The sequence below is a fragment of the Amyelois transitella genome, chromosome 9 (genome assembly GCF_032362555.1).
Source record: "Amyelois transitella isolate CPQ chromosome 9, ilAmyTran1.1, whole genome shotgun sequence".
NCBI lineage: Eukaryota > Metazoa > Arthropoda > Insecta > Lepidoptera > Pyralidae > Amyelois > Amyelois transitella.
Genome location: NC_083512.1, coordinates 5,404,518 through 5,416,616, shown reverse-complemented (window position 1 = coordinate 5,416,616; position 12,099 = coordinate 5,404,518). Strand labels below are relative to the sequence as shown.

The following is a 12,099-nucleotide window of genomic DNA, read 5'->3' as shown; positions in this document are numbered from 1 at the left end:
TACGAAGCTGGCATCCCTATTTGTGGATGATCACTCTTCCCGACCGGTATCGCGCCCGGGGCACCCCATACGATGACCTCCTACCACGTTAAACATGCTAAACAACCGACCCCTTTTGTTCATACTCCATTGAACGCTTACAAAGAAAATCGTTTTGATTATATTTTATGAAACAGGCAATGGATTGATTCTCTCTATAGAGGCGCTTATACATTTCTCTATAGATTTACTGATATAGTTATGAATCCACAGTTTCCGTAGAGCAACACCTCGAAAACGATTAAATAATTGCAGATTCGCGGTTGCGGCGCGGCTCTTTCGTGAATTTTCGAGGAAATTAGGGCATTCAGTGGGAACTTTCTTGATTACATTGGAGTTAATGAATAAATAATAGTACCGCTTTATGCAAGGGTTCACGCTCGATGAAAATTTAAACCAAAGCCTATTCTCTTATCCTGTGCTTTTAGCTTCTCTCATGATAGCGTATTCTCTATTGTATTTTCTCAGGTTTGTTTACAATCTGAAGGTCTGCTAAAGACGGCATACTAAATATTTTTTTGCTTCCTGAAATAGGGTAGGTACTTACTTATACTGTATGTTTCGAATTAATTTGTATTTATGTCTTGTAGTGTTTTATTTAGACTTAAAAATATAATTTTCATGGCTTAAAAATATTTTGGCAAAGTAGAGTGTATTTTTGGAAAGGCATGTAACATCTTTGTCTTCATCGTCAAGATGGAAGACAAATACCTTATCCAATATTGAATTTAAAGTCAGATTTCTACACGAAGCGAGTCCCATCTAGTCATCGCAACCTTTGCAGGAGAACCTTGCCTGTATTGGATCATGATTACACATCCAGTCACCTGAATGTACAGATTGTTTTGGCTCACCGTCACTATGATATAGGTGCAGACAACTGAAAATTAATAATTGGAAAAATAATAGTTCCACCACCTACATAATGTCAACGCCCACATAAAATCAAACACAGGGGGTATCGATATTGAAAGTCTGAAGTTTACAAGTGTAGGAGTACAAAATAATCAAGAACAAAGGAAAGAAAATATATATACATACATATACTAAAGTGATGGATATCACAAGATACTGTGCCAAAATAACCGTAAATGATTTGTTGTATAATCATCTTGATAAATAATAATCTTTTGTATTCATATTTCAAGCTGTAGTAAGTTGGACTTTGTATAAAAAATACAATATCCTACTGAAATAAAAAACGTAAAGTTAAAGACGGGAGACCTAGCTTCATATAAATTACTCACCTACACACTCCAGGATCAAAGGCGGACTACAGACTCCTCCCAAGGGAGTGTGCAACAGGGGCAAATGTCAAAAAGAAAAATTATTACGTAATATTTCGTGTATATGTGTATGTGTTTGTTTCTTTTTCTCGCAAAAAGGGATTTTGATGAAACTTTTGACACGGGTAGAATAAACCTAATATTCTACCACATGGTGCTTTTAAAGTAGTAAAAAGTAAAATAGAGACAGTAAAAGATTTACCTAAACATCTTTCTTCAAATGATAAAATCTTTCCTCAAAGCAGGGCTTGCAAATGCGAAAGTTGGCTTAATTTTAAATATTCTCCGACGTGCATTGAGTATCATCGTGTTGCCTCGAAACGTGCGCAACGAGCTGTTACAGGCTTGCTGCAACGTATAATAAGTATATTATATTGTTATATTTAAAGCTAGTAGTTTGTCTAAAGTGGAATCAAAAATTTAAGTCAAAATTGTTAACAAAATAATAGAACTTTAATGGAAATAGCAAGTGGTCACTGCTTGATCTCTTTCTCGTGAATGGCGAAAGAGACGACTAAGAGAACCAACACTTTCGTTCGTACAACTAAAAGTAGTCCAAGTTGGGTTAGAATGTATAGAGTTCCAAAGAATTGCTTTGTGTAACCTTACTGTCAAATGACATTTTTTATATAAAGATATTTTCAAAATTTTAAACGTTTTAAAGTTGATATAAAAAATATATTTTTTGGTATGTTAACAATCATTGGTACCTTGGTGATTAAGTAATTTTATTTTAGGGCACCAATGAATTTTCGGTCTAGTTTGTTCAGAAAAATCCATACAGCACTCAATATTGAAGCTGCAGTTAGTTCAATATGGCCTGAACAATTCCTAATTGGCGCTTGTACTCCTAAGGCATTATTGTTAGGTAAGTTAGTGGCAATGTAGTAGTACCAAGTACGTACCTATGTTACGAATGCATCGATTGTATGCGATGTTATGAATACAAGGAATCAAAATTCACAAAATTTCAATTTGGGTTTATGTACATTTATATCGTAATTATCTATTTCAGATTAGACAGAGTTAATAATCATCATACAAAAAGCTACATCCGAAATTGGGTGGAAATAATCTTATCCCTTATGAAATTGAAATTTTGATCAAGGTCTTTTGTTTTCTCCCGATATCTTCTTTATTTCAATTTTCAATTAAATTGATGGATAGTACCTACACGCGGATTTTACCTCTGATATTAAAAAAAATAAGATATCAAAGATAACATAAAGATAAAAAAATATATTTTGTGTGTGCCCGCTGTTTTTCTTACCGCACAGAGTATGAAAGTCAGTACAGGTAAGGATAATAAACTTGGAATTTTCAACCTGTCACTATATGAATCTCAATTCCATCGTAAAGCCTTTCAGCTGAATGGGCTTTCATGTCTGTCCTTTAAAGGAATATGTCCTTCTTCCTGTATATTTGACTAGAAATCAGAGTCAGCAACTGTCAATCATCTCATTGTTACCTTTATGAGTAACTGGTTTTTATATTTTCTATAATTTGAAAAGACATTTAAATATGTAGGCAAATGAAAAGATTAGGACAATTTTTACCCTACCCCTCCAAGAAATAATATGTTTGAAGAGTTACAATTATGATAAATCCTATTCACGAAACTTCTCAAACCAATTTATACTTCTTGCAAATGTAGGTATCAAAAATATTTAGCTGTGATGATCATGTTCCATTTCTATTTAGCTAGTAGATGTACCTATCTTGTCGGCTCATCCCGGGGTGAGGTACCCGGTAGTTCACGATATGAATACTAAGTGACAACTGGAATAGCGTTTGAAATATATGTATGTAAGTGGTCTAAAGCTAGCTCATTCACTTACTATTACTTGGCTATCTAAAAGTTACCTCTCGCTGCTAAAATATCACACATTCATTTATTTAAAATAATATCTACCCATAAAACTTTATTTATGTTTAAATACCAAGAACTTGTTTAATTAATATCTATGTAAAGGATTGAGGAAAATATTACATATGAATACAATGTACATAACATTCTTACATACTTACGAGATGGAAACAATATTTCCTGTCCGTTGAAACGTGGAAAGCGGACGGCGAATACCCGCTTAATTTCCAACAAATTCTTAATAGATCGACAACCACACCTGCCTTTTCCCAGCGTATCATAATTGTTTAACCTTACTCGTTGCCAACCTTACACTTTGTTCCATATTTTACATAGGTATACTTTTATCCATGTCATGAAATGTATGCTATCTCATCGGCGAAACATGACTTTAATTTTGTTCCACTTGAACTAGTTAGACGTCTTATATGTATATAAAATTCTCGTGTCACAATGTTCGTTCCCGTACTCCTCTGAAACGGCTTGTTAAGAAAGAATCTATTTTTACTACGCTTTTATTTCATACCCGTTAGTGCTAAAGGTTGCCCACCCTTAACATCTTTTTAACTTGAAATTACTTAAAAATTATTTATATGGCAAAAAAACGTTTGCTGGGATATCTAGTTATCTCAGAAAATATTTATCATTGCTAGGTATTTTCCAACAAATATTTAGTACTTTGCTTACATTTTTTAACATAATGTGCCCTACGTACTATTCGATAGTAAATGTAGTGGAGAAGCTTAGCTACTCACTTACGAAGGAAGAGGTAAGTGCCTATTTACCCGCACATAATTGCTGAAAATTATTTATGCTAAGTTATTTAACTACCACCAAGGCATTTGCAACTAGGCCAAGGCGAAGCAATCAGTATTTTTCTCCAATACTCGTAAATAGCACACTGGCTAAGTACGTGTCGCGCCACCCGCGATGCAGAAACTATACCTGAGTTTTCGGCTGCATTAAAAGGTTTATTGTTGAAAAGAAATACTTAAGTATTTATTCTTTTTATATAGTTAAATAGGTTTAAGTATATATGTAGGTACTTTATACGAAGGTAAACTTGGGCGTAAATCTTCTTCGTAAAGTCTACAATACCATACTACTTGTTTATTTTAGAAACTAATCTAACTTCATCCGAACTTTAACGTCTCAAATCAGACTGAAAGTTCCATAAACTAGTTTTAAAATACCTAAACAAAATATGCTGACGAATACCTACCTACATACTTAGGTACCTACAACTTGTTAGTTTTATTTTTTAAAGAAATGATAAGATACTCGTATATTTCATCTTCCCGTCAATATGTGGATATATTGATAATTTACATACCTACATGTAATCACGCCTTAATCCCTTACGAGGAAGAAAGCTAAGTCTTTTCTATATAGATACTTTTTTTTCACAAAATTATCTGTATCTTTAGGATTCAATGTGTTTCTATACATGTTTTTCTAAAAGCTTCTTTTATTTTTACTCCCACCTAAGTACTTCTCCATTATTTGTGCTCTATTACTTTTGTTATAAATTCCCGATAAAAAAGTATGATATATCTGAATGTAATCTAAATGTTTATCTGTTACTGGTGTCGTAAAGTCGTAACTCCCGAACAAATGAATTGATTATGATTTTTATTTATTAAAAGTTAAATTAGGCGGGATGGATCTTCACTTCAGCTGTTATTGGGTTACAAGCTTTTTGATCAAATAAAATAATTTTAATTAATAAAACAAATATATTTCATTATGAAATTAATTACCAACAAATCCATTTTCAACACGTTTTCAAACCATTTTTCAATAATAATAGGGAAATGTGCCTTTTTTAAAGTGCCAAATATTCATTTAATAAGCTACAAAAATAAAGTTACCGTAATACGATGAATGAGATCATTAAAACATCACTTATGAATAAAATTGAATAATATTTTCCCCATGTTTCGGTAACTCCACCTTTAATAGCCAAAATTTTATTCCTAATGGTAACACTACAACACACATATTTATTGCACATTTAGAAATTTCGTAAATTGTTTTTTGTCTTTTTTTCTTATTTTTAGAGATCCAAGACATTTACTATAATTTTGCACATCGACAATGAAATAATATACACAATAGCGTTAATTTAGATCGTGATATAATACACATCCAAAATATGAACTATGTCTAAGTTAGTTTGGACAATGGACAAGATTTAAAACCAAATGGACTGCTTTATAGACTTATCAACATAAGAATAATGAAATATGTTAATTAGTTGTTAAAATATAAAATAGGACAATATCTTCAACAATAATAATCATCTGAAATATACAAGTAAAAAAAATATTTGTTTTAAGTTATGTTTATGTAACATTGTATACTATGATCTATTTTATATCTGCATAAATTAATAATAAATTGAAGTTTGGTAATAATTGAAACTTAAAATCACTCATTATCAAGAAATTGTTAAAACTTTAAAATGAATAGATAATTATTAGTGCCCATTTAGTGCCACCATGAAAATAGAAACTTATTTTATAAAATATTTCCAGTTAATTTCATTTCAATACACTAAGTAAGAAAGTTATACATAAGATATTAATATAAATTTACTCCAAGACATATTTGTTATTATTAAGGCCATAAAAAAATGTTTTTTTCTCAAGTATTGTATGTACGAGTAAGTAGGTATCGAACCTAATGAAATTTTCCTATCTATACACGTCACCGGAGTTACATTAATACAATAACATTAATTTTCCTTAAATTGCAATGCCTTGCCTTAAATTGTAACTCTTAGACAACACAAGAAAATAATTATTAAAATTTTACAAATACCGAACTCACATCACCCAAAATATCTGGTCGACTTAAATCTCATAGAAATAATCAATAATAATTTAATTACAATTTTGGAATGGTATTTATGTACCACATATTTAGCCAGACAATCCTTACATTTTATTATTTTGGTTTCTAAGAGACACGTTCGACCAATCGCATTTCGTTAAAATACTGGTTTTAGAAGTTTTAATCAATTATTATGTACTTAACCCGAATTATTGCTGAATATGGTAGGTAAGGTAATAATGAAGTATATATTGATCATAATACAATTCCTTCACTAGTCCAGACTAAATCAAGTGGGTAAATTTTGAACAGTCAAGTTACATATTACGTTATTATCCCTTACTGGGTAGACAGACCCAATAGTCTCGAAAATAATTAAAATACTTAAAGAATAATCCAAAGTATCTATGGTCAATTATTAAAACTTCCAAAGCAATTTAATATGGCGAGGTACTCAACTCAATGAAAACCAACCAAAACTTAACGTATTAAAATTTTACCCACAATTTTTTAAATAAGTTTATTGCATTATGAACAATAAAGACTATTTCAACCAGTGTAATGGGACTATATTTACATCTATGGAAGCTTCAATAAATAAAATGTCTCTGAAGAACAGTTTCTATCACATATCATTACACTTTGTAGCACCACGCGGTTAATAGACCCATCTACGTTATCTACAACTTACCTCTATTTTTTGTATATGGAGATGTATAAAAATCAATACATCTGAAAAATAATTTAAGGTTGGTATATAAAACATTCTTTATAAGTAATGTTAAAAATTAAATAAACTCTCTTATTGTTTTACGTCGTAAGACTATTGAAATTGTGTTTGGCTTTAAAACATCTTTAAAACAACATCTATTTATACGTGTTACTTATTGACTGCGAATTTTCTGGCCTACTTTACTTCTACCCGAAAATCAGTCTACTAACGTTCGATCTTCGTTGGCTCGCACGGAGAAACTTCGTACTAATCCTGTGTCGTTGTCTCGACTTAAAGTAATATCACATTCATTGCGATCACCACAGAACATTTTATAGCTAATCAAAGCCATTAAGATATATTAACAAAATTATCTCGTAAATCAGCCTCCACTTCGGCTTAACTTAATTTTCGTGTACTGTTAAAATTTATTATTAAAATCATCCAACTAAATTCAGAATCAATAGCTACTAGATAATTAATGACATTCAAATGCAAACATTAAATAATTTAAACGTTTTCAGTTAAATCCGAAAAACATCCTATGACAAAATGCTTGAAACGATGTTTTGTGGTGCAAGCACTTTTGTTTCATTTACAATATGAAAGAAGCAATTAATAACTGTTTAACAAACAAAAAAATAACCCTTATAAAACTACACAAGTCAAAGCAATCAATGTGATCCCGTTAACACTGTATTATAGCTGCTTTAATCAGTAAAATTGAAATAAGACACACAATATTACTGGACGGAGATATAAAAACGCTGTATAAAGTGGTAAAATTGTGCGTCGTAAGACCACAGCCGTGCCCCCCGAACGTTGGCCACATTACCGCTTCTAACTCGATAACCTCCCAAATACAAAGTAAAGTAACTGTATCTATAATAAAATAATGCCCGTTAGCTCACAGTCGACGGTGAAAAAAAAACTAGAGAAAATACAAAACATTTGAACACAGACAGGAAGTAAGTAATGATATTACAACAAACAATTATGATATTGTAACAAAATGGAAATTTTTCTATAACCAAACAAAACAAGACAACCACTTTACGCTAATGTATCACATTGGACCTGGTTAGCGCACGCATATTTACAAAACCATGGCTGTGCTCAGAATAGTTTAGAATCTGATTAAAAATTAAATTACCTATAAGATTAAAAATGTATGTTACATGAACAGATATAAAGAATACTACACCAATTTTAACTCTACGAGAATTCAAAATAATGAACCACTCAAAGTTTTTGGCTACATATTTTGGAAATTTCGATATCTGTTCAAATCTACTTGTTCCAGGAAAATTTGCCATTTTTTGTTATAAAACACTTTGAGTGGTTAATGACCTTAACTCTATAAGACACTAAATTACACCACAACATCAAGTAACTACCGCTGATATAATTATAAAAAACAGTCAACATCAAATTTTGAATAATATTTATATCATATATTTGACATAATGGCAAAATATCTACATATACACAATTTTAATGCAATAGTGCATTGTTTATTTCGATGGTATTCTTGTAAAAAATTGCACAAGGCGAAATCGAAAATTGAGAATCAAATGCCTGGTGTCGATGTAAAACGTCGTAAGTGCAGTTACGGCTTTTTAAATAGTTCTTTACAGTATCTGCATTTCATATCCACTTTTCAAATTCACCACGCACAGTATAAGAGTATTTCAGTAGTAAAAATAATAATTCAGAGTATTGCTTCTCGTTTATACTAAAAGTTTTCAACTACCTAAATTACTTAAAATATCCCTCTGGCATATCAACTATAAATTTTTGAATACCATGGCTTCTTTACAACTGCAAATTTACTTTATATATAAACGGAACAGATATATATAATAAAAAAAATTACTTGGTTTCAAACTGAGCTACAACAACATTAAACATAAGTTAAATTACACTACATTATAATATTCGTTCAACATTTCCTGTACCTGTGGTTATTTCGTTGCGCTGACTTAATTAAAAATGTACTTTGTTAAAAACTATTCTCACCAACATTATAAAACTCTATTGTAAATGGAAAAAGAAGAACTGCCCGCAATATCTATTGAGTTTAAAATACATAACAATAATATTCACTTATCCTATGTACTTAATTGACAGAGTATAAGTCCGTTTGAAATTACTTGTTGTATTAAAGGTAGCAATAGTAACTAAGAAAAACTACAGTAAGATAAAATATTTACTTCAAATATAAAAGATACTATTTTATTAAAAAAAATATCGAACAAATCACATAGCATTTAACTAAACGAGTACATATATAATCACGTATCGTCTTAGTTCAGGTATCTTCTAAGTTACTTTTTAAGCAATTAATCTTCAATTGCAGCAATTAATTCAAAAGTTAGAATATTTTTAGTATGCGATGGTCCCAATAGAGCTGTTGGAATCTTTAGATGGCGACTTGCAATACTCCATTAAAACCTGAAGTGTTAATACATTTTAACCATTTTTTTTTAATTTCTTGAAAGACACGACATTTCACGAAGGAACATATCTACTCTGCAAACAAATCACTATGGTCTATGAACAAACGGACTTAATTATGGCTATCGTTACCTAAATTATTGTAACAACAGATATTACACTTACAAAGTACTTAATAACTATTTCATTGATTATCAAAAATATATGTTGTATGCAGTTATTTGTCACGAATAGAATTTTAAATAAAATGGCGATTAAAATGAGGAATTCTAAAGAGTCAATCGAATAAGTGTATATGTATTACTTATCACAACGACGGCAGTTAACATTCTTCTTAAAAAGATAAATGGCCATGTATTTATTGTACTAGATATCAAGATTTTGCGGGCAAGTCTTCTTTACCAAAAGACGGTTCTTAACTTTATCCTCAAAGGTTGCAAGGGGCATAACACATTTAGTACAGTAGCCGGCGAAAGATGCATATCGACTTCTGGCGTCCATTAATCAAGTATGTGATTATTAAGTGTAATGTTATTTTTTAGATAAAATCTTCACTTCACTAACTTCACTCTACACCTAAGAGTTTTTAGACATAAACTTACGACAGATTTGAAGCCAATATATGGTATTGTTCCAAAAGACGATTTGCATTGATTCCTGTCTGATTCTGTACATTGCAAACTTACAATATAAAACTCAGCAATATATTAAATATGAATAAATTAAAATGTTGTAATAAATAATCCTCAGTTATTTATTTATCTACTTCATTGTTACTTTTATGAGGTACATATTTTGGCACAGAGAGATTTCTTATTACTATAATTAATTCATGTATATCTAAATGTTAACATTACATTAAATTACATAAAACATTTTTTCGATGTCCTAAAACATGTTTGACTGGTCTTAATCGTACAAATCACAGCTTTTTTGCATTCTTCTACTTACCTACCATCTCTTCTACCAAATTTCTAGATTTCCCTCAATGGAATGAGTTTATTTTCTTATAAATACGCCGGCTTATAAAAATATGGCAAAAAAATCCATCATTATATAAATAACAACAATGTGGTAGTAATTAAATAAAGAAAATTGTTGTTTTTCAAAATGTCCAAAATGTAACTGTAATAATTGAATTAAATTTTAAAATATCAAAGTAATGGTTTTTCGAAATGCAATATATAATTGTAGTAAAGAAGTTGGTGTAATCTGTTCACTTACCACGACACCGATGTAATCGGCTGTAAGTTCGACAGGAAAGATATAAGGTATTTTACAGCCGCGTAGTTGAATGTACTTAATTTTATTTAACCACACATTATTAAAATTAAGTACATTAACTGTTATTAAGGTTTTGTCACAGGTTACATTGGTGCATTCTCCTATAGCACGCAAATCATATAAACGAAAAATAAATGTATGCAAGTATTTACTACATTATCTAGCTAGTAAACCCAGCATATATATATCCAGTTTGTATTAAAATTGTTTCATATGTTCATAAATAACTCCAAAATGAAAACTGTTCTGTAAACATTTTAATTAAACCTGCTTATTTTAATAATGTTGTAAAGTTTTAAAACATTTTAAAAAATATTCCAATTTACCGTTATAATATGACTCGTTCATTTACTATAGAGGTATGAAAAGATTGAAAAAAGGACGGCGCGTGCAACGATCAGCGCGTGTTGTGTACGTGCGTGGTGAGATGCTTGGAGAGGTAGTCTGCGCGCGCGAAGCATTTGCCGCACGCCTCGCAGTGGTACGGCCGCTCGCCGGTGTGGATCCGCAAATGGCGAGTCAAATCGCTCTTACCCCCAAATGCTCGCCCGCAGAACAAACACACGAACGGACGCTCGCCTGTGTGTTTGCGAACGTGCAATTTCAAATTCTCTTTAGACCTCACACATTTCCCGCAGAAGGGACAAGCGAATCGTCTCTCCCTGTCTCTTTGTCTGTCGTCGTTCTGCATAAATCCCAACAAAGCTGAATGCGAGCTGGAACTTTCACGCTTACTACTATCACCGCGCGACTCGCTCTCTGAACTATCCGCTATGGAGCTGACACTAGCGAAGGAAACTGGGACACGTCGTCTCTCCTCTGAAGCGGTGTCATCGTCTCTTTTACTATCAGTTTCAGAGGTTCTGCATTCGATAGAATCATCGACAGTTACAATAGAATCAGAGGCTCCATTAGAGTCGACTGTACTGTCTTGCTCCGCATCTCTGATAACGTCAATTGGTGGGGTTTTGTTTCCTTCAGTTTTATTCTTCTTTTTCATCGAGAGATCCATTTCTCCGCACTGGCCAATAAGAGCCTCATTAGTACTCGAAACTTGATCCATTCCCTCCGGCGTATCTGTATTTTTGGTATGAAGTCTTTCGAGAGTATGATTGAGTCGATGTTTCTTGAAAGACTTGAGATAGCGGAACTGCATGCCGCATACGTCGCATGTGAAAAGTTTATCGGCCGGCAGCCGAGCACGATGGTTCTGTTCTTTATGTTTGACATATGCTGACCTATACCTATAGCTCTGACCGCACTGTTCGCATACAAAGGGTTTGTCATCGCAGGACGTCTGTGAGGCATGTTGAAGGGCGGCGTGACGTTCAAGAAGCCACGTGGAAGGAAAAGAAGCGAGACAAACGCCGCATCGTCGCCGCTCCGAGTGGAGTAAGTGTCTGTTTTGGTAGGCCATGCAGTCGTCGCTGAGATACCTGCGTATGCGACACGCCTGAAGGGCCAGCAAGGGCGACCACAACGGTAGAGCGGTCGGACTCCGCGGAGGAATGGGGCTCGGAATGGTTGGCGACACGCATGACATATCCAGACACATCTGTAATTAAATACATTTTATAAATGTTGTATTCAAATTTATTCTTCGCTTAAGTTAAACCAAA

General features: G+C 32.4%; 1 protein-coding gene across 2 annotated transcripts in view; it reads right to left on the bottom strand.

Moving 5' to 3' along the window:
* Positions 1-4,916: 4,916 nt before the first annotated feature.
* LOC106134692 (protein tramtrack, beta isoform) overlaps positions 4,917-12,099 on the bottom strand; it is a 44,026-nt gene continuing 36,843 nt past the window's right edge. Inside the window, exon 7 of one of the 2 annotated variants that reach the window (XM_013334796.2) lies at positions 4,917-12,035. In XM_013334796.2, the coding sequence (XP_013190250.2) occupies positions 10,878-12,035 (1,158 nt within the window). In that variant the 3' untranslated portion in view covers positions 4,917-10,877. The remainder of the gene's footprint in view (positions 12,036-12,099) is intronic. The other variant, XM_013334795.2, reaches the window with a different exon arrangement.